The following is a 24,150-nucleotide window of genomic DNA, read 5'->3' on the forward strand; positions in this document are numbered from 1 at the left end:
GGCAGGTGACCTCTGCTCAAAAGGTACCCTGATCCCCTATCCTCTCAGAGGAACCTGAGGCTGGAAGTCAAGGTTCCTTGTGGGAATGTTGCCTTGTGGGAAGAGCCATCTCGAGGCTTCCCCTCTTGCTCTCCCAATTCCTACACCTCCCACATAGCAAGGGGCCTGTCCTGTAAACACGTGTTCAACCCAGCTTGTCTGTCCTTGCTCTGCATAAACCAGGGCTTCTCAAATGTTGATATGCATAAGTATAACCTGAAACCTTTGTGACAACACAGATTCTGATTTAGTAGTTCTAGGATGTGGCCTGAGAATTTTCATTTCTGAGTTTATCTTCCTAAGAGTAAGTCCTTGGTTCTGGGCCAGATTTCGAGAGTTTCATGCTATTCAAGAAAAATATGAATTTATATGTACCTAAATGAAGGCAAGAATGTAGTCTGTGGGATGGTGATAACACTGATTTTTCAACTGATGTTTCACTTGGTGAAAGGAATATCTTTGAAGAATGAATTTCCCAAGGTCAGTGTGGGTGAATGTATTTAAATTTTTAAGAGAACAGCACTCGTCTGTGAAGCTCAGAGTATTTATTATGAATAATTTCCTTTCATTATAGGTACATGTAAAAACATTGCAGTAATGAAGAAGATACATTCTCATTTATTTGGGAAACAACGTTACAGAGATTCTTTGAAGAGTTACTTGCTCCAAAAATGGCACTATATGGTGCTAAGCTCAACATCATCATACGCAGGGTCTTCTTGTCTCAGGACCAATGAGGGTTCTTTCTCTTCTATGCTATAGTTGACAGCTTCTCTAGGAGACTGTAGAGAGATGTCTGAAATAGTAAGGAGAACCTTGGTTTCAGTGCTGACAAAAATAAAGGAAGGTGGAAGGAGACGTAAAAAGTGGTTACAAGATAGGGAGGAGGGACCAGTGCTGTGGGGACCCAACGCTTGTCTGAGAAGCTAGATAGAGCTACTCCATACTGACTCAGCCACTCTGTGCAAATCTTGTCTTGATTTCAATAGTTGGAAAGAAGATAGATCAATAATGGCAAGGAGTGGACGACAGACACAAACACTCTCTTCTACAGAAGTCTGGTACAATTCCTTAAGGAATGGAGGGTGGAGATGACTCTCTAGAGCACCTCAGATGACCTCTCCTCAGCACCTCAATAATAGATCAAGCCTGACCTAACATTAATCATGAGAACAATTTGGGTTCTCTGTCAGATGCCAAAAGGGAGAAGCTCAGCCAAATCCCACAATCTCCTACTCCCCAGGGACCACATACTCAAATATAAGCAGAAAGCCTAGTCCTAAGGAATGAGGGTCTTCATCTATCAATTGAAACAGTGAGAGAAATGTGTCTTTGTTTCCTTCTAGTGCTGAGATTTTATGACCCTCTAATTAAGGCCATTGCACATTTTTCATAGATAATGGGCAATATCAACTTTAAACATTTGGTTAAATAGTTACCCCAAGACAAGTTTTCATAGTTCACAAATTTAATTTACATTGCCACTAAAAATCTTTCCAGATTAGTTCTTGCAATCCAAGAGAGTCCGCAAATTTATCGTTGGAACATATGTCTCAATTTGGGGTATGAAAAATGAGAACAAAACCTCTGCAACTCATTACAGACATTTCTACATCCAACTGATGGTGGACATGGACACAGAGAACACAACATGTTTCTCCTCTCAGAAGAGGTAAAATATCTGTAATATACTAGGGAAAGGGAAGAGCTGATCTTATCCAGGTATACGAGGCTACCTAGATTCTGATAGTAAAGAAAAACTGACTATTGACGGTCCAAACTCATCTTTTCCATGGCAGGGAAGTAAGGCTACTGGAGACAGAGCTGTCCACTCACCTGTCTGGGAATACCTGGCACTATCTCCCTCCTCTGGGGAAAAATAATTCTCACTCATCCCAGGGAAAGAAGGAATTTCAGGAACAAATGACTCTTCAACATCATCATAACCATTTCCTGTGGCATTGACATGCTGTCCTGGAGGCTCTGAAAGTAGACAAGGACTTAGGGGGAACAGCAAAATATGGGTTGGACTAGGTGATATCTTAAGTCCCTTCTAATGCAGAGACTCTAACAGCTGATAAATATAGGCACCATACCCAGGGTTGTCTCAAAGGCGTATATTTGATCTCAATCTTCTCAGAAATCATTTGTATCTTCTAAATATTCCAATACATGAAGGTCAATAATATTTTTCTAATATGGTCTCTCATACCATAAATCATCAACAAAAGCAATTGTGCTATGAATTTCAGGTACTATTTTCAAGCATATGGTACTGAGTTGTAACATATAATATGCACACATCAGTGACTGAGGAAGGATGAATCCAGATCGAGAGAACCCAGGCTGTTCATGTGCCCTCTGAAGCTGTGGGAGACACAGAGCTGGCAGGGAGAGGGAAGCATGGATATCTATCACTCAGTGACAGGAGATCTCACCAGTCCCAATCACAGGAGGCCTGGGTTTCAATTCCCTCTAGACCCAACTGACCTCAGGATCTGATCCCCAGGAGCCCTTCTGGACATGCCTCATCCTAAGAGCTGTCCATCTTCACTATCTGGAGGAGATCCTGGAGGGGCATTCTCCTCTCTTAGGTCCCTTGTAAATAAGAGTTTCTAGTAGGGGGTAAGCACAGGTACCAAGCACTCCATGTATTCCAGGGCTTACCAAAAACACTTTTTTGGTCTCAATATATACATAATCCATTAAATGATCCAAATATCATACTCTCTCAGGGTCCAACCATACTTCCAAATGTTCTCTATTGCTACAGAATTTTTGAGATTATCAGTTTCAGATGTTATTTAAAAAAACATGGCCTTTGAACCCATAATAATACATTAGATGCATGTCTGTAAGTGAGGAGAAGTAGCTGTGGATGCAGAAAGCTGAGTATGATCTTTCTCTTTCTGAGGTCACAGAATGGGCAGAGAGAAGAAAAAATTGTTGTGAACTGGAGAGAAGAGATCCTTCTCATCCTAATTGTAGGATGAGTTCTCTTCAGATGAGATTCCTCCTCCTCATCCCCACCATCCAAGGGATGACCTATCTCTACTACCTGGGGCAGATTCAGGGTCTCCAGTCTGCTTGTTGTCCCCTGGGTAATATGGCAGCTTAGTCACTGAGTCATCAGACAGGTTATCTGTTAAGGAGAAAAACATAACAAACAGAAAACTTTTCCCACACCAGGTGGCCCAATGTCATGGTTTAGAAGAAACCTTGAGGATTCAGACTTGTAGAGAGAAGGCTTGGAGCTCTTGACTTAAGAGGAGGCTGACTCTGAGAGGTTGGGTTAGTGGTTGGGTCTGTTCTTGCTGAAGATAACCCATGGCTAGCTCATGAACAGAGGGGAGGGCATGGAACATACCTGGGCTGTCCAACAGGTCTTCCTCTGGTTTTATGATGTAATCAATCTCTTGGTACAAGGGCTCATCAACAGCATCTTCAAAAGTAGATAAGGCTGGGGAGTATGGCATGACTTTAGAGACTGCCCTTGGAGGTATTCTCTTTACCAATAGACAAAGTTTTCAGTGCTCTCCAATTCTCACACTTGGGGAAACCCCTGTGGGCTGCTAGGGCCCCTTTCTTAGCCTTGTGCCTTTTTGAGACAGAACTAAATTTCCTGACCCTGATCTTGATCCTATACTCATTTTCCACTGACACTGTTCACACAGGAAGTTATAATTTTTGAGAGTTTACATTCAACCCAGGACCAAGGATTCAATTCTTTCAAATCTTAAAGTCTATTGTAGAGAAGGTGGACTTTTGCCAGATAATGAAGATGGAGACCAATACTTGTTCACTTTTCTTGATGTCACAACTGGCTTGGTATCACAACTGGAAATAACCTTTCCTCTACTTTCCAGATCATTTACCACCCCTAAGGCCCACCTTGATGCTCTGCTCTCCATCTGTGCAGCTGAATTCCCAGGATGATAAAGATCAGGAAAAGAAGGGCCCCCAGTATGATACAGAAGATCCCAGGTAGGGAGAAGAAGCCAGGGACAGGAGCTGAGCCTGAATTGGTGCCTGAGGAGAGAAGAGGGCCATGTGGTTTCAGAGAGGGTCATAAGCCTAGGAGAGCCGTCCTCCCCACCTCTTATCCCAGTCATCCCTTGAGACCTAAAGACCACGAAGTCACCATTCAGATACAACGGATCTGCCTGAACCCCAAGATATGATTGACCCAGTCCTGAGCAGTGTCAACTGTCTTCTGAATCTGGCTCTAAGGGATTTTTATAAAATGAAAGCTAGTAAAGCTTTGGAGCATTGCAGCTGCCACAACTTAATAGGACTAAAAACACCTTAGACCTTGCCTATGCTAATATGGTTAATTTTGCCAGAAATATTTATATTCAATAGAGCAGGTCCCTGAAAATATGGTTTTCTCCACTATCACATGGTTCAGAGCAGAAGGATCACTTACTTGCATGGGTTTGGAGAACTGCTTTCCTCTCACCTGCAGAGAATAGGAGGAAAATGGGCTCACTGTACTGAGTTGGCCTGGAAAAGCCATAGGGTTACCCTTACTAACCACTGGCATATTGTTCTCTCCCAGATCCCAGGATTTCAGGCAAACCCTCTCCTGGAGCCAGAGCACAGAACAGCAGGTTAGTTCAGGAAGTGCTTGTGGATCTAAATTCATACCTCCTTCAATTTTTGGTCAATTCCCGGATCCTCCACTCACCAGAGCACCTCACTCCAGCATCCTCCTCATGCTTGCAGTCATTCTGCCCCCAGGGCTCCGCAGCACAGGCCCACAGGGAGGACTCCCTGCCCCTGCACTGCACTTCATCCAGCCAGATGCTCCCATTTCCCAGGCCAAATGCTGCCTTTTGCAGGGCATCCAGAGCAGAGCCACAGCCCAGCTGCTGACACACCACCTCGGCTTCTGCCAGGCTCCAGGAGTCATCACATACTGTACCCCAGGAGCCATTGTGCCAAACCTCCACTCGCCCTGAGCACTTGGTGTCTCCTCCTCTGAGTCGGAGCTTCTCTTTGTCTGAAAAGGCAGCAGCACCTCCTGTTACCAACCCTGGTGGGAAGGAAGAAGCCCCTGGGAGCCAACAGGGGAGGCAGGAGGGGCTGATGTACCTGTGCAGGGGGCAGCAGTTGGACAGCTCTTGGGTCTCATTACTGCAGAAACAGACAACAGGGAAGTGCTGGATCAGGGACAGCTGGGGGTGGTCTTGCCCCCAAATAAGATTATCTAAGGTTCTTGGCTCAGTCCAATGACAAGTGAAAATAACAGGTTTCATGATTAATCTAATGGGCTGGATTAATGAGACATTCACTGGATCTTAGCCCTTATCTCCAGCTGAAATTATTTTATCAGTTTACTTGTTTATCACTCACTGCATTCCAGAATAAACACAGAAAGACATGCATGCAGACAACCACACACACCCACACACACCCCTGAATGAAAGCTCCACTAGAGGAAGGATCTTGCATATCTATTCACCCCTGTGTTTCTGCTATTAGGACAGTGCCTGGCACATTGTGCACATTCATTCAACAAGTATGTATGGAGAATCTTCTATAATTACTGTGTATAGGGGCTTGATAAATATTTATTGAATGCATGAATAGATGAATACAAGTCCAGTAATTCCTTTAAATTCTTACTAATCAGTAAAATAATAAAGAAAATATAAATGAATGGTAATGGTTTGTGGTAATAAATAGTGCATGTTAAAAATAATTAGTCCATAAGCACAGAATTAGTTTATATTCAATATTCCATTTACTTAGTTTTTAATGGAAAATTTTAAAACAGATTCTAAACTACTCATCTATTTTTGAGTATGACATGTGGGCAAGCAAAGATTACTATGTAAGAAGAAACTTAAAAAAGGGAATGTACAGACTAGAACAATCAAAATTCAGAGAAAGACAGTTGGACAAAGAGCTCGCAAGTAAGACATAAATGTCTGCATGAGACTCAAACAAATATACTGAAAAATAGATTGAGAGGACATAGAGATAACAAACAAAAGACAAAAAATAAAAGAATTAAAACTTAAATACATATAAGTTCAAAACAACAGAAGAAAACAGAAGTGTACTTGGTACTTTTCATAAAATATCGGAATTTCTATATTCTTTCTAAATCATCCAATCAAACCTCCTACCCTATGCAGAGAAAATCTCAGAAAATGATGGCAGGACCTTTTTGGGGTGGTTTTTCACTTTCAGAGTCAGAGACTTTACAACCTCTCAATTCAGAGTGTTTTACTGTAGAAAAGATATTATCAATATAAGGTTCAATGATTTAAACCATCATTGGCCTTCAACAGGGAAAAGACAATGAGATGAGGAAAGAGGCAAGAAAGAGGGTGAGCCTCTGCCTTTGAAATATCTATGGCTATTTTCTCTCCTCTGGGAGATTTCAGGAGACTCCCAGCATGTTGTCCACAGTACAACTGAATGGTATGTGTGTGTGTGTGTCTGTGTGTGTGTGTGTGTGAGAGAGAGAGGAAAGAAATGTTGAGAAAGGTGTTATTGCCTAAATGTTTGTCTCCCACAAACATGTACTTATTTATTTCTATATGTTGAATATCCAGGTAAGGACTGACAAAGAAGAGGCAAGAAAATGGAATATAGTTAAATGATTATAATGTTGTGTTTTAAAAAATATAATCTGGCTAAGAAAAAAATGCGGATATGAGGAAAGTGAAAAATTAAGAAAAATCGACAGAGGAAAAGATTGAGTGTCTCCATGAGGATAAAAATGATTGGTAAAGGAGCATTATGGGATATAAGACATAAGGATAAGAAGCAGATCTCATCAAGATGGTGGTGTAGGCAGACTCTGAATTCACCTCCTCCCATGAACACAATCAGAGTACAAATATTGTTGGAAAAATTACCCTGGAGGGGAAACTGAAAACTGGATAAAAAGAACCCTCACAACATGAGACAGTCCTGAATGAGACAGAAGAGGCAGAAATTCCTCGGGAGAGAAAAAAAGCCACTTTTGTGAGCCACGGAGATTCACAGCCAGCTGGGTGGGAGCCACCTAAGGGACATAGCCCTCCCTGGAGGAGTGGGATCCTAAGCAGGGGCCCATTACTGCTATAAGCATCCTTCAGACTTGGCACAACTGAGGTGAGTGTCCTACTGTCTGGCTTCACTGGATTTTAACTGCAGTGAGGAATATCCCCAGAAAAGCTATCTGACAAGCCTGAAAAATCCCAGCCCTCAAAGGGCCCTTGCACAAATTCACCCATCTTAGAAAACAACCTAAAGTCACCAAAAAGAAGGCTTCACAGTCCTTTGGTGAAAAGAAACTCACCTGGTAGACTCTGGGTGCATCTCAGTCAGAGGTGAGACCTCTCCAGAGACTGAGACATTGGTGGCAGCCATTGTTGTGATGTAGTACAGGTGTGCTGACACAGAAGCTAGCAGATGCCATTGAAGTTCTTCCCCTGGCCTGTTAGCCCAGGGGTCTGCCACACCCACTAGAGCACAGGTTTAATCAAGTTCAGCCAGGGCAGGCAGCCTGCCCTAGGGACCAGTCCCACCCAACAGCAAGCCCTCAGGTGACTTCTCGGTCTGCATAGACTCAGTGCCTTGATCCTTTACAGGCAGATGTGTGTGCCCCCCTCTGTGGGCCAGGGCCTATGTGAGGACCAGATAAACTGTAGGGGGTATTGATGGAAAGCTGAGGGGTCTGCAGTGGGGTGACTGGATATGCTCTGGGGGTCAGGAAGTGCACATGGGCCAGGACTGTGTTGATGGTGTGTATGGAGCTGTGGGGGGTGGGGCTTATCAGTGGCAGAAGACCTGTGCTTCACAAACAGCCAAAAAGAGTATCAGCCCCACCTACCAAAGCCTGAAACAATTGGGTGCTCCTGTGCCTAGGGCCAACCCCACTCAGCTGCAATCCTAAAACAGCTGACAACAGCCTTGCAGGCCTGAGGCCTACAGTAACTGTAAGCCCCTGAGCCTAGTAACCAGCTACACTGGGTACCTACCCAATTAACAGGAAAGCTGCAATAGGAGTGTGCTATTATACCTTGTAGCCAATGGTGCTGGGGTTTCCCAATCCCAATTTACAAACAGCCATGCAGCAAGGGAAAGACTAGATTCCCTGGGTACATGCATTAAGAGCAACTCTGTCACAGCAGAATGACACAAGTAGCCCACACAGGGGTCACTCCTGGATCATTTGGACTGGTGATGAGAGGGAAGCACACTGCCAGGCCTCAAAAGGTGTCTCTTCCACACGGCCACTTCTCCAAGATCAGGAGACATAGCCAATTCACCTAGTACATAGATACAAGCACAGAGAAAGAGGTGTAATGAGGAGGCAAAGGAATACATTCCAAGCAAGGGAACAGGACAAAAACCCAGAAAAAGAACTAAATGAAACAGAAATAAGCAATCCACCTTAAAAAGAGTTCAAATAAAAACTCATAAGGATGCTCAATGATATTGGGAGAAGACTGGATGAACACAGTGAGAACATCAACAAAGAATTGGAAAATATAAAAAAGAACCAATCAGAAATGAAGAATAGAATACTGGAAATGAAAAATTCACTAGAGGGACTCAATAGCAGAGTAGATGATACAGAAGAGCAGATCAGCAAGCTGGACAAAAGACTAGAGGAAATCACCCAAGCTGAACAGATAAAAGAAAAAAATAATTAAAAAGAATGATAACAGTCTAAGGGAATTCTGGGACAATATCAAATGCTCTAACATCTGTATTATAGGTGTCCCAGAAGGAGAAGAGAAAGACAAAGGGGTAGAGAATCTATTTGAAGAAGTAATAGCTGAAAAATTTTCTAACTTAAGGAAGGAAACAGACATCCAAGTACAGGAAGCACAGAGAGCACCAAACAAAATAAGCCCAAAGAGGCCCACACCATGACACACTATAATTAAAATGTCCAAAATTAAAGATAAAGAGAGAATCCTAAAAGTGGCAAGAGAACAGCAACAAGTGACATACAAAGGAAAGCCCATAAGGCTATCGGTAGACTTCTCAGCCAAAACCCCTCAGGCTAGAAGAGAGTGGCATGACATATTTAAAGTGCTGAAAGAATATCCTACAGCCAAGAATATCCTATCTAGCAAAGTTATCATTCACAATGGAAGGAGAGATAAAGAGCTTCCCAGAGAAGCAAAAATTAAAGGAGTTTATCACCAAGAAACCAGTTCTACAAGAAATGCTGAAGGGATTTAAGTGGGAAAGAGAAGACCACAAACAGGGTCAAGAAAATTATCAAACCACAACAACAACAAACAAAGCAGGCAATAAAATCCCTGGTAAAGGCAAAAATATAGTAAAGGTAGCAGATCAACCACCTATGAAGATAATATGAAGGTTAAAAGACAAAGTACTAAAATTACCTATTTCAATGATAAGAGGGTAACGGATAGACACACACAAAACAAGAGACTAGATATGATTTCCAAAACATAAAATGTGGGAGGAAAGGAGTAAAAGAGTAGAGCTTTTAGAAAGAGGTCAAGCTAAAGAGACTATCAACTCAATACAGATTGCTATATATGTAGAATATTATATAGGAACCTCATGGTAATCACAAACCAGAAACCTAAAATAAAAAACAAATAAATAAGAAGAAAGAAATCAAACACATTACTAAAGAAAGCCATGAAACCACAAAGGAAGAGAGCAAGATAAGAAGAAATGAACAGAGAAGAACTACTAAAACACCCAGGAAAAAAGTAACAAAATGGCAATAAATACGTATTTATCAGTAGCTACTTTAAATGTCAATGGACTAAACACTCCAATCCAAAGGCATAGGGTGGCGGATTGGATAAAAAAACAAGACCCATATATATGCTGCATTCAAGAGACACACTTCAGACCTAAAGACACTCAGACACTGAAAGTGAAGGGATGGAAAAAGATACTCCATGCAAATGGCAGAGAAAAGAAAGCAGGGGTAGCAATACTTATATCAGACAAAATAGACTTTAAAACAAAAACTGTAGCAAGAGACGAAAAAGGGCACTACATAATGATAAAGGGAACAATCTAACAAGAAGATATAACACTTGTAAATATCTATGCACTCAACATAGGAGCATTGCTAAATCCAGAAAGCAATTATTAACAGACATAAAAGCAGAAATAGACAGTAACACAATAATAGTAGGGGACTTTAACACTCCACTTACACCAATGGACAGATGATCCAAACAGAAGATCAATAAGGAAACACTGGATTTAAATGGCACATTAGACCTGATGGACTTAGTGGATATATATAGAACATTCCATCCAAAAACCACAGAATACACATTCTTTTCAAATGCACATGGCACCTTCTCCAGGACTGATCACATATTAGGCAACAAAACAAGTCTCAATAAATTTAAGAATACTGGAATAATACCAAGCATCTTTTCTAACCACAAAGGTATGGAACTAGAAATCAACTACAGGAAGAAAATCAGAAAGGCCACAAAAATGTGGAGATTAAACAAAATGCTACTGAACAACGATTGGGTCAATGAAGAAATCAAAGGAGAAATAAAAAAATATCTGGAGACAAAAGAAAATGGAAATGTGACATGCCAAAATCTATGGGATACAGCAAAAGTAGTTCCAAAAGGGAAGTTTATAGCAATTCAGGCCTACCTCAACAAACAAGAAAAATCCCATATAAACAATCCAACAGTGCACCTAAGAAACTGGGCAAAGAAGAACAAACAAATCCCCAAATCAGCAGAAGGAAGGAAATAAAAATCAGAGCAGAAATAAATGAAATAGAGACTAAAACACAATAGAAAAATTAATGAAACCAAGAGCTTGTTCTTTGAAAAGATAAACAAAATTGACAAACCTTCAGCTCGACTCACCAAGAAAAAAAGAGAGATGGATCAAATAAATAAAATCAGAAATGAAAGAGGACAAACTACAACAGACAACTCAGAAATACAAAAGATTATAAGATAATGCTATGAAAAGCTATGCCAACAAATTGTATAATTTAGAAGAATGGATAAATTATTAGAATCATACAATCTTCCAAAACTTGAACAAGAAGCAGCAGAGAATTTGAATAGACCAATCACTAGTAAGGAAACTGAAACAATAATAAAAACATCCCCCAAAATAAAAGTCCAGGACCAGATGCCTTCCCTAGTGAATTCTACCAAACATTAAAAGAAGACTTAATATCTATCCTTCTCGAACTCTTCCAAAAAATTGAAGAGGAGGGGAGACTTCCTAACTCATTCTACAAGCCAACATTATCCTGATACCAAAACCAGACAAGGACAACACAAAAAAAGAAAATGCAAAAGAATGAAAGTAGACCATTATCTTATACCATGCACAAAAATAAACTCAAAATGGATTAAAGACTTGAATGTAAGACCTGAAACCATGAAAATTCTACTAGAAAACATAGGCAGTATGCACTTTGACATCAGTCTTAGCAGTATATTTTCAAGTACATGAGTGACCGGGCAAGGGGAACAAAAGAAAAAATAAACAATGGGACTACGTCAAACTAAAAAGCTTCCACACAGCAAAGGAAACCATCAACAAAATGAAAAAACAACCTAACAATTGGGAGAAGATATTTGCAAACCATATATCAGATGAAGGGTTAATATGCAAAATATGCAAAGAACTCATATGTCTCAACAACAAAAAAACCAAAACCCAGTTAAAAAATAGGCAAAAGATCTGAACAGAGATTTCTCCAAAGAAGATATACGAGTGGCCAACAGGCATATGAAAAGATGCTCAACATCATTAGCTATCAGGGAAATTCAAATCAAAACTACAATGAGGTATCACCTCACTCCCATCAGAATGGCTATACTTAACACAATAGGAAACATGTGTTGGAGAGGATGTGGAGAGAAGGGAACCCTGTACACTACTGGTGGGAGTGCAAACTGGTGCAGCCACTATGGAAAGCAGAATGGAGTTTCGTCATAAAATTAAGAATAGACCTACCATATGATCCAGCTATTCCACTGCCGGGTATTTATCCGAAGAACTTGAAAACACGAATGCATAAAGATACATGCACCTCTATGTTCATTGCAGCCTTATTCACAATAGCCAAGACTTGGAAGCAACCTAGGTGCTCATCAAGGGGTGAATGGATAAAGAAGACATGGTATATATACACAATGGAATACTTCTTAGCCATAAGAAATGATGAAATCTGGCCATTTGTGACAACATGGATAGATGTTGAGAGTATTATGCTATGTGAAATAAGTCAGAGGGATAAAGCATCAAATGCCACATGATCTCACTCATAAGTAGAAGATAAAAACAATGACAAACAAACACATAGCAACAGAGATTGGATTGGTGCTTGCCAGAGGGGAAGGGAGGAGGGAGGAGAGGGAAAAGGGTGGTTAGGCACACATGTGTGGCAATGGATTATAATTAGTTTTTGGTTGCTGAGCATGATGTAATCTACACAAAATTCAAAATATATTACTATTTACACCTGAAAGTTATATAGTGTTATAATCCAATATTACTGCAATAAAAATAAAATTAAAAAAGTGATAAAAAAGGAAATATGATGTACATTTGAAATTTATATAATGTTACAGACCAATGTTATCTCAATAAAGAAATAGAAAAGGTTCAAGGATAAGAAGCAGTGGTCAGAGAATGGAATAAAGAAATCAAGATTTCAAGATGTTTAGTTATTGATGATTATTAGTGTATGCATAGGCAGAGAAGGAATGGAAGGAAAGGTGCTTAGAAATGAGGATCTCAATGAGTTGAGAGACCAGAATGTTGTATCAGTTGTGTTTAAAGATGCTGAAGTAATGACTAATGGTTCCAGGAATAAGGCAGAGATGAAGAACCTGGTGAGCCTAAAGTTGCAGTCTTCAGTGGACAAAGGGAAGTGACTAGAAGGTTGGATGATGACAACAACAAACAAATAGTGGGTAGCATTGCTTCATGGAATGAATTTCAAAGTAGCTGGATGTTGAGAAGAAACACAGAAGAGGAATTACTGAAAAGGACAACTGAGAGCAAGGAGTATAACTGTTCCAAGTCTCAGTCCAGAGAAAAGTGTGTTGAAAGAGAAACACACAGCCTCCGATTCACAGGGAAATCAGTGTTTTCAGAGAAAAGTCAAGTTTTTATCAGAACATGAAAGTGAAGGCAATAGTGATGATATAAGGGAATTTGAAGATGATGGGCTCAAAATTCCAGGAGACTCTGCAGAAGATTTTGAGAGAGTCAGATGAAAGGGACATATTAGTACACAGTAGTAAAGGAGGAAGGCCCAGAGGATGAAGGATCAGTCAAGAAGACTTGGATTCTGAGGGCCTCTTAGAAGAGATAAATTCAAACAGAAAGATACAGGGAACCCAGGCCACTGACCACACAGCAGTTCTCCATGATGAGGTAGACAAAAAGATAAACAAATTACTCTTTAACAGGATTGTTTTCTTGGGTCTTGGGTCCTGCCTAAGAGCAGTCTTGGCTCTGCTCACCATTCCAGGGTAAACCTGCATAGCTCTCCCTCAACCTCTTTCTGTTATGGCCATGATGGACTTTTCTCAGTACCTCATAGACACCATATTTCCCACACCTCAGTATTTACACTGACCAAAAAGATCTCTCCACTTTCTTTCCTTTATTGGCTTTATTGATTTGTTTTTCAGGTCTCACTCTAAATGGATTTATTCTTTTGCCGCACGTGCACACTTCCTCAGAACTTTCTATTTCTTCATGACACTAGAAATTTCTGTCCAGAGAGTGTTTTTAGCATTGGATTGTAGCTCCATGAAGGCAGCATGTGATACATAATAAGAAATATGTCTTTGGTCTTCTTCCCATACTCGTGGCACACAGCTCCTAAAACCCTAATTTCCTAAGTGATAAGAGCTTTAGGGGCATCTTTCGTTATAATATTAGTTCTTGTTCCTGGATGCTGAAATATCTATGAAGCAGAGAGATAATACTGCAAGGGTTTTCTTTTAGTTATTCATAAGAAGCCTCTTTCAACCATAGGTAAGTTTATGTAATAGAGTGATTTTTGGAAAGCTCCTAGAGAGATAACCACAAGATGGGGGCTAGTTGCCATAGGAATAAGCCATGTGATTAGAAGGCAGAACTTTCAACCCCACCCCCTGACCTATTAGGAGGGGAAAGGGATTGGAAGTTGAATCAATCACTGATGGCCAATAGTTATATCAGTCATGCCTCCAAATGAAGAGTCTACATAAATATTAAACAATGGAGTTTGGAAAGCTTCTGAGTTAGTGAACACATGAAGGTGCTGGGAGAATGGAATGCATTGAGAGGGCATGGGACTTCCTTGCACCTTTCCCCATACCTTGTCCTATGTATCTCTTCTATGTGATTGTTCCTGAGTTGTATCTTTTTATAATAAAATCTAGTAAGTAAATGATTTCACCCAGTTTTGTGAGCTATTTTAGCAAATTATCAAACCCATAGAGGGGGTTGTGGGAACCTCTGGTTTACAGTTGGTCATCAGAAGCACAGGTGACAACCTGGACTTGTTATTGGTGTCTAAAGTAGGAGCAGTCTTGTAGACTGAGCCCTTAACCTGTGGGATCTGATGCTATTTCCAGGTAGCTAGTGTCAGAATTGAGTTACATTGTATGACACTCAATTGGTGTCAGAGAATTTCTAGGTTGGAAACCCCCCAAAATTTGGCGACCAGAATTGTATTGATAGTAGAGTACAGTGGTGAATTGACAGAAAAGAGGCATTTTCCTTTCCACAGTAACTATATTTCCTTCTCTTCTCTGTCCTCATGCCTGGAACATAAGTTTGTACCTACAGGGACTCAATTACTGTCTGTAAGTAGACAGACTTGAGAAGTAGTCTGAGTGATGTAAATGCCTTGCAGAGTAAAAAAATCATAAGCTTATGAGATGGAGCAAACAGCATTGGATTCCCTGCACTGTGCCTTGTTTACTTTAAGGTGTTGAGTATATCATTTAAATACTCCTAACCTCAGTTTCCTCATCTGAGTAAAATTATCACCATAATACCTATTAAAACTTTGTTGCACATATTGAATTTCATTAAATGTGAAAAAATTCAATATAATGACTAGGACATAGTAAGTGATTCGTATGACTGAAGTCTTACTTCTCATCCTTCTGACTGAGCAAATATAGGTTAATAAACATAATCTAATACTGCATTAGCAATTCCTTAGAAAGCTTAACAGAAGGGATGGAAAAAGATTTTACATGCAAATGGAAACCAAAAGAAAGCTGGGTAGCTATATTTATTTCAGACAAAATAGACTTTAAGACAAAGACTGTTCTGAAGGAAAAGAAGGCCATTATATAATGATAAAAGAGTCAACCCAACAAAAGGATATAATATTTATAAATATTTATGCATCCAACATAGGAGCACCTATACATAAAGCAAATACTAATAGACCTAAAAGGAGACATAAAAAGCAGTATAATGATAGTAGGGGACTTTAATATCCTCCTTATATCAATGGATAGATAATTCAGCCAGAAATTCAATAAGGAAACATTGGCCTTCAATGACACATTAGCTCAGATGGCATTAGCAGACACATACAAAACATTTTATCCAAAAGCAAAGGAATACACATTCTTCTCAAGCGTGCATGGAACATTCTCTAAGATAGATCCTATGTTACTCTCAGAAATAAAATAGAGACTAAAAGACAATAGAAAAGATTAATGAAACTGAGTTGATTTTTTGAAAAGATAAAGTTGACAAACCTTTAGCTGGAATCACTAGAAAAAAAGAGAGAAAACTCAGACAAATAAAATCAGAAGTGAAAGAGGAGACATTACAACTGAAGCTACAGAAATGCAAAATATCCTAAGAGATGACTATGAACAATTATCTGCTAACAAATTGGACAATCTACAAGAAATGGATAAATTCATAGAAACATAAAAACTACTAAGACTGAATCATATAGAAATTCTGGACAGATTACTAGTAAGGAGATTAAACCAGTAATTGAAGACATCCTAACAAACAAAAGTCCAGGACGTGATGGCTTTACTAGTGAATTCTACCAAACATTCAAAGAAGGATACCAATCCTTCTCAAACGCTTCCAAAAATAGAAGAGGAACGAACATTTCCAAACTCATTTTATGAAGCTAGTATTACCTGGACGAGGACACTTACAGAAAAGAACATTACGGTCAAATATCCCTAATGAATACAGAACATGCAAAAATCCTCAAGAAAATACTAGCAAACAAAATTCAATGATACATTAAAAGGATCATACACCATGATCAAGAGGGATTTATTCAAGGGATACAAGGATGGTTCAACATCTGCAAATCAATTAATATGATACACTATATTAACAAAATGAAGGATAAAAATCATATGATCATCTTGGGAGTGACATCAGCATCATGGTAGAGTGAGTGGTTCCTTTTGTCTCTCCCCTCTAAATTACAACCAAACAGACATCCATAGACCATGAGAGGATTTCCTGGAAAGCTGTGGAGCTATGGGAGAAGCCCCCCTCCCCCAGTGACAGCAATACAGGGTGTAAATGTTCACACAGCAGTCAGATGACTGTGAGTGGAGGTAAGGGTGGCCCAGCCCCATCTGTGTAAACACCTAAGGAGTCATGGCAGTGGTGGCCAGTGGCAGTAGCACCTGGTGGTGGCTCCATCCCACAATGGTCAGTGGAGTGGCAGCAGCCTGACCCACACAACTGCAAGCAGACAGGGTGGAATCCCCCAGCCCCCAGCGACGCCACCCTTGAGATCAGCTCCACCAGCAATGGGGGCTATATACAAGTCCCCAGGTCCCAGGCCCCTTCCAGTGACAGCAACAACTGTGAACCCAGCAGCCCTGGGAGTGGTGCAACAAGCACCCCCAGACAACTCAGGACCAGCAGTGCAAGTGGTGCACAGGACAACAGCATTTGAACCTCTGGAGACGCAGTGGAGGAACATGAGACCAAGGAGACCAGAACCAAAGTAACCAAAGCTGTATTTTAATAAGAAAAGGTGATTACTACCACAAATGCACTGGTAGAGGATCAATTCATCAAACACCAGGAAGAACTACAGCAAAATGGAAGAAAAGAAGGATTATGACAACTCTCCAGAAACCAAACTCAGAGTCACAGAAGATTACAACCTAACTGACAGAGAATTCAAATAGCTGTCATAAAGAAACTTAACAAGTTACAAGAAAACTGAGAAAGATAGTTCAGTGAGCTCAGGAATAATATTAAGGAACAGAAGGAACACTTCACCAAAGAGATTGAAGCTCTAAGAAAAAAAACCAAACAGAAATTCTGGATATGAAGAACACAATTAATGAGATAAAAAAGAAATGTAGAAAGCATTAAGAATAGAGCAGATCTTATGGAGGAGAGAATTAGTAAACTTGAAGATAAAAACATAGAAATAATTCAGGTGGAGGAGGAGAGAGAATCAAGATTTTAAAAAGTGAAGAAATTCTTCAAGAAATATCTGACTAGTTAGGAAAAGTAACATAAGGATTATAGGTATCCCAGGGGGAGAAGAGCGGGAGAAAGGAGCAGAGACCTTACTCAAAGAAATAATAGCTGAGGACTTCCAAAACCTGGGGAAGGGACTGCATGTGAACATACATTAAGTTAATAGAACTCCTAATTATATCAATTCAAAAAGACCTTCTCCAACATATATAATATTAAACTGTCAAAAGTCAAAGACAAAAAAGTATATTAAGGGCAGCAAAAGAGAAGAAAATAACCTACAAAGGAAGCCCCATAAGGCTTTCAGTGGATTTCTCAGCAGAAACCCTACAGTCAAGGAGACAATGGAAGGAATATTCAAAATACTGAAAGACAAAAACTATTAGCCAAGAATACTCTATCCACTGAAATTATCCTTCAGATATGACAGGGGAAAAGAAGATTTCTCAGACAGTCAAAAGCTGAGGGAGTTCATTGCCACTAGACCTGCCTTACAAGAAAAGGTGAAGGGAACCCTCCTACCTGAAACAAAAGGGCAAGAGTTTACAAAGCTTTGAGGAAGGAGATAAATAGACAAATTCAGAAAATTGGAGTTCTATATCTGAATAGGTTAGCAAACGCCTAATTATAACATAAATGATGAAGGGAAAGAAAGCATCAAAATAACTATAAACATTTTAATCTGGTTACAAACTCACATGACAAAAAAGAATAATTTGTGAGAACAAAAACATAGAAGGGGAAGAGGGAAGGAATGGAATCTGTATAGTCTGATGGATATAAAATGCCATCAGAAAAAGTACTATCTTATCTATGAGCTCTTTTATACAAACCTCATGGTAACCACAGAACAAAAAATTAGAGTAAAGTCACAAATCACAAATAAAGAGAAAACTGAGGAAAAAAATCACAAAACACCACCAAACTGAAATGGCAGACAGAAATACAAAGAAGAAGAAACAATGGAAGTATAGAACAACTGGAAAACAAAAGATAAAATGGCTATATTAAGACCTCATACATCAATAATCACTCTAAATGTAAATTGATTGAATTCACTACTTGAAAGACACAGGGTGGCTGGATGTATTAAAAAACAAGACCCCAAAATATTCTGCCTCCAGAAACACATCTCAGCTCTAAAGAAAAACATAGGGTCAGAGTGAAGGGATGGAAGATGATACTCCAAACAAAAGAAAGTGGAAGTGGACAAACTTATATAAGACAAAGCAGATTTTGAGATAAAAAAGATAAAGAGAGATAAAGATAGGCTTTATATAATGATAAAAGACATATTCCACCAAGAAGACATACACTCATTAATATAAATGCACCTAACATGGGGGTACAAAAATATATAAAGGAACTATTAACAGACCTAAAGGGAGAAACCGACAGCAACACAATAATAGTAGGGGACCTTAACACCCCACTTATGTCAATGGATAGATCATCCAGACAGAAAGTCAACAAGGACACAGTGACCCTAAATGAAACACTAGACCAGATGAGTTTAATAGATATACGTAGAACATTCTATCCAAAGACAGTTGAATACACATTCTTCTCAAGTGCATATGGAACATTCTCAAAGATAGACCACATGTTGGGAAACAAGGTGAGCCTCAATAAATTTAAGAAGATTGAAATCCTATCAAGCATCTTTTTTGACCAAAATGGTAAGAAACTAGAAATCAGCTATAAGGAGTAAGCTGGAAAAGACACAAATACATGGAGACTAAACAACATGCTACTGAACAACTATTGGATATGAAGAAATAAAAGTAGAAATAAAAAAATACCTGGGGGCAAATGAAAATGAAAACACAACACATCAAAACCTATGGGATGCAGCAAAAGTGGTACCAAGAGGGAAACTTATAGCAATACAGGCTTACCTCAACAAACAAGGAAAACCTCAAACAAACAATCTAATAGTATACCTAAAAGAACTAGAGAAAGAACAAACAAAGCCCAAAGCCAGTAGAAGGAAGGAAATAATAAAAGTCAGAATAGAAATAAACAAAATAGAGACTAAGAAAACAATAGAAAGGATCCATGAAACTAAGAGCTTGTTCTTTGAGGAGATAAACAAAACTTACATGCTATTAACCATACTCGCTAAGATAAAAAGAGAGAAGACTCAAATAAATAAAATCAGAAATGAAAGAGTAGAAATGACAATGGGCACCACAGAATTACAAAGGATTGTAAGAGAATATTATGAAATGCAATACACCAACAAACTTGATAACCTAGAAGAAATGGATAAATTCTTAGAATCACACAACCTCCTAAAACTGAATCAAGAAAAAAATAGAGAATCTGAATAGACCAATCACAAATGAAGAGACTGAAACAGTAATGAAAAACCTCCCAAAAAACAAAAGTCCAGGACAAGATGGCTTCTCTGGAGAATTCTACCAAACATTCAAAGAAAATTTAATACCTGTCCTTCTCAAATTATTCCAAAAAATTGTAGAGGATGAGATGTTTCCTAACTCATCTTATAGGGCCAACATTACCCTGATACCAAAAACAAACAAGGATAACACAAAAAAGGAAAATTACAGACCAATATTGCCGAGGAACATAGATGCAGGAGTCCTCAACAAAATATTAGCAAATCGAATACAACAATACATTAAAAGGATCATACACTACGATCAAGTGGGATTTATTCCAGGGATTCAGGGATGGTTGAACATCTGCAAATCAATCAATGTGATACACCACATGAACAAAATGAGGGATAAGAATCACATGATCATCTCAATAGATGCAGAGAAAGCATTTGACAAGATCCAACATTCATTTATGATAAAAACTCTCAATAAAATGGGTATAGAAGGAAAGTACATCAACATAACAAAGGTCATATATGACAAATCCACAGCCAACATCGTACTTAATGGTGAAAAGCTGAAAGTTATCCCTCTGAGAACAGGAACAAGACAAAGGGGCCCACTCTCACTACTCTTATTCAACATAGTGCTGGAAGTTTTAGCCAGAGCAATTAGGCAAGAAAAAGAAATAAAAGGGATCCAAATTGGAAAGGAAAAAGTGACACTCTCACTGTTTGCAGATGACATGAATCTACATATAGGAAATCCTAAAGAATCCACCAGAAAACTATTAGAAATAATAGCTACAGCAAAGTTTCAAGGTACAAAATCAACTTATAAAAATCGGTTGCATTTCTATACACTAATAACAAATGAGCAGAAAGAGAAGTCTAGAATACAATCCCATTTACAATCATAGCAAAAAGAATAGAATACCCAGGAATAAATTTAACCAAGGAGAGGAAAGGCCTATACACTGAAAACTATCAGACATTATTGAAAAAAATCAAAGACAACATAAAGAAATGGAAAGATATTCCATGCTCACAGACTAGAAGAATAAACATAGTTAAAATGTCCATATTACCTAAAGAAATCTACAGATTCAATGCAATCCCTATCAGAATCCCAATGACATTCTTCATGGAAATAGAACAAATAGTCCTAAAATTTATATGGGACAGCAAAAGACCCTGAATAGTCAAAGCAATCCTGAGAAAAAGAACAAATCTGGAAGTATCACAATCCTTGACTTCAAAATATACTACAAAGCTATAGCAATCAAAATAGCTTGGTGCTGGCAGAAAATCAGACACCTAGATCGATGGAAAAGAATTGAGAGGTCAGAAATAAGACCACACATCTATGGATAGGTATTCTTTGACAAAGGAACCAAGAACATACAACGGAGAGAGGAAAGTCTCTTCAATAAATGGTGCTGGGAAAACTGGACAGCCACATGCAAAAGAATGAAAGTAGACCATTATCTTACCCCTTAGACAAAAATTAACTCACAATGTATTAAAGACTCGAATGTAAGACCTGAAACCATTAAACTCCTAGATGAAAGTATAGGCAGTACACTCTTTGACATCAGTCTTAGTAGTATCTTTTTGAACACCGTGTCTACTCAGGGAAGGGAAACAAAAGAAAAAACTAACAAATCAGACTACATCAGACTAAAAAGCTTCTGCAAGGCAAACGAAACCATGAACAAAACAAAAGGCAACACAGCAACTGGGAGAAAATATTTGCAAATCATATATCTGACAAGGTGTTAATTTCCAAAATATATAAAGAACTCATATAACTCAAAAAAATACCTCATCAAAAAATGGGCAGAAGATATGAACAGACGTTTTTCCAAAGAAGATATACAGATGGCCAACAAGCACATGAAAAGATGTTCAACATCACTCATTTGGAAAATGCAAATCAAAACTACAATGAGATATCACCTTACACATGTCATAATGGCTATAATTTACAAGATGCGAAATAACAAATGTTGGAGAGGATGTGGAGAAAAAGGGACCCTCATACAGTGCTGTTAGGAATGCAAACTGGTGTAGCCACTTCACAAAAAAGTATGGAGATTTCACAAAAAATAAAAAATAGAAATACCATATGATCCAGCTATCTCACTACTGAGTATTATCCAAAGAACATGAAATCAACCATTCAAAGAGACTTATGCACCCCTATGTTCATTGCAGCATTATTCATAGCAGCCAAGACATGGAAGCAACCCAAGTGCCCATTAATGGATGAATGGATAAAGAAAATGTGGTATGTATATATACAATGGAATACAAATCAGTCATAAAAAAGATAAAATTGTATCATTTGCGACAACATGGGCAGATCTTGAGAGTATTATGCTAATCAAAATAAGTCAGACAGAGAAAGACAAACACCATATGATTTCACTCATATGTGGAAGATAAACAAACACGTGGACATAGAGAACAGATTAGCGGTTACCAAAGGGGAAAGGGGTTGGGGGAGGGCAAAAGTGGTAAAATGGCACATATGTATGGTGACAGATAAGAAGTACACTATTGGCGGTGAACACAATGCAGTCTATACAGAAAGTGAAATACAATAATGTACACCTGAAGTTTGTATAATATGGTAAGCCAACATGACCTCAATAAAAATAAAATCATATGATCATCTCCATAGATGCAGAAAAGGCATTTGACAAAATTCAACATACATTTATAATAAAAACTCTCAACAAGTTGAGTAAAGAAAGATTGTACCTCAATGTAATAAAGGCCATATATGACAAGGCTACAACTAACAACATACTCAACTGCAAAAAGCTGAAAGCTTTTCCTCTGACATCACAAACAAGTCAAGGATGCTTACTTTTGTTACTTTTATTGAATATAGTTTTGGCATTATTAGCCCTACCAGTTAGGCAAGAGAAAGAAAGAAAAGACATGCAAATCTGAAAGGAAGAAGTAAAACTGTCACTATTTGCAGATGACGTGACATTATATATAGAAAATCCGAAAGACTCTACCAAAAAGCTGTTAGAATTAATAAACGAATTCAGTAAAGTTGCAGGGTACAATATCTACATACAAACATAGTTGCATTTCTATACACTGACAACGAAGTATCAGAAAGAGAAATTAAGAAAACAATCCCCAGGCTGGCCCAGTGGCGTAGTGGTTAAGTTCATGCACTCCACTTCGGTGGCCTGGGCTTGACAGGTTTGGATCCTGGGCATGGACCCAGCACAGCTTGTCAAGCCACGCTGTGGCAGCACCCCACATAAAACAGAGGAAGATTGGTACAGATGTTGGCTCAGCGACAAATCTTTCTCAAGCTAAAGGAGAAGGATTGGCAACAGATGTTGGCTCAGGGCCAATCTTCCTCACACACACACAAAAGAAAACAATACTATTTACGATTGCATTGAAAATAATAAAACATCTAGAAATAAATTTAATCAAGGAGGAGAAAGACCTGTACACTGGAAACTATAAGATGTTGATAAAAGACATTGAAGAAGATAAATAATTGCAAAGATTTGCTGTGCTCACTGATTGGAAGAATTAATATTATTGAAATGTCCACATTACCCAAAGCAATCTACAGGTTCACTGCAACCCTTATCAAAATTCCAATGACATTTTTTGCAGATATAGAACAAACACCCTTAAATTTGTATAGAACTACAAAAGACAAGAAATAGCCAAAGCAATCTTGAGAAAGGAAAAAACAAAGCTGCAGGCAACATGCTTCCTGATTTCAAACTATATTACAAATCTATAGTAATCAAAGCAATATGGTATTGACATAAAAACTGACACAGAGATCAATGAAACAGAATAGAGAGCCCAGAAATAAATTTATGCATAAAGGGCCAATTAATTTACGAGAATGGAGCCAAGAATATACAATGGGGAAAGGATAATCTCTTCAATAATAACGTTGGGAAAACTGTACAATCACATGCATAAAAGAATGAAACTGGATTATCGTCTTACACCATACACAAAAATTAACTCAAAATAGATTAAAGACTTGAAAGTAAGACCTCAAACCATAAAACTCCTAGAAGAAAACATAGGGAAAAGCTCCTTGACATTTTTCTTGGCAGTGATTTTTTTAGATTTGACACCAAAAGCAAAAATTAGGCAAGTGGGACTACATCAAACTAAAAGCTTCTGCACAGCAAAAGAAAACATCAACAAAATGAAAAGGCAACTGACAGAATGCGAGAAAATATTCGTAAATTATGTTTCTGATAAGGGGTTAATATCCAAAATATATAAAGAGCTCACACAACTCAATACCAAAAAAA

General features: G+C 38.7%; 1 protein-coding gene across 1 annotated transcript in view; it reads right to left on the bottom strand.

The window, feature by feature from the left end:
• Positions 1–569: 569 nt before the first annotated feature.
• LOC103563703 (antigen WC1.1) overlaps positions 570–24,150 on the bottom strand; it is a 52,876-nt gene continuing 29,295 nt past the window's right edge. The window contains exons 8-15 of the mRNA XM_070619028.1: positions 5,134–5,175; positions 4,727–5,041; positions 4,466–4,498; positions 3,931–4,068; positions 3,407–3,499; positions 3,098–3,181; positions 1,876–2,022; positions 570–835 (exon numbers count right to left, since the gene is read on the bottom strand). Of these exons, the coding sequence (XP_070475129.1) occupies positions 717–835; positions 1,876–2,022; positions 3,098–3,181; positions 3,407–3,499; positions 3,931–4,068; positions 4,466–4,498; positions 4,727–5,041; positions 5,134–5,175 (971 nt within the window). The 3' untranslated portion in view covers positions 570–716. The remainder of the gene's footprint in view (positions 836–1,875; positions 2,023–3,097; positions 3,182–3,406; positions 3,500–3,930; positions 4,069–4,465; positions 4,499–4,726; positions 5,042–5,133; positions 5,176–24,150) is intronic.

This window comes from Equus przewalskii, chromosome 5 (assembly GCF_037783145.1).
Source record: "Equus przewalskii isolate Varuska chromosome 5, EquPr2, whole genome shotgun sequence".
Classification (NCBI taxonomy): Eukaryota; Metazoa; Chordata; class Mammalia; order Perissodactyla; family Equidae; genus Equus; species Equus przewalskii.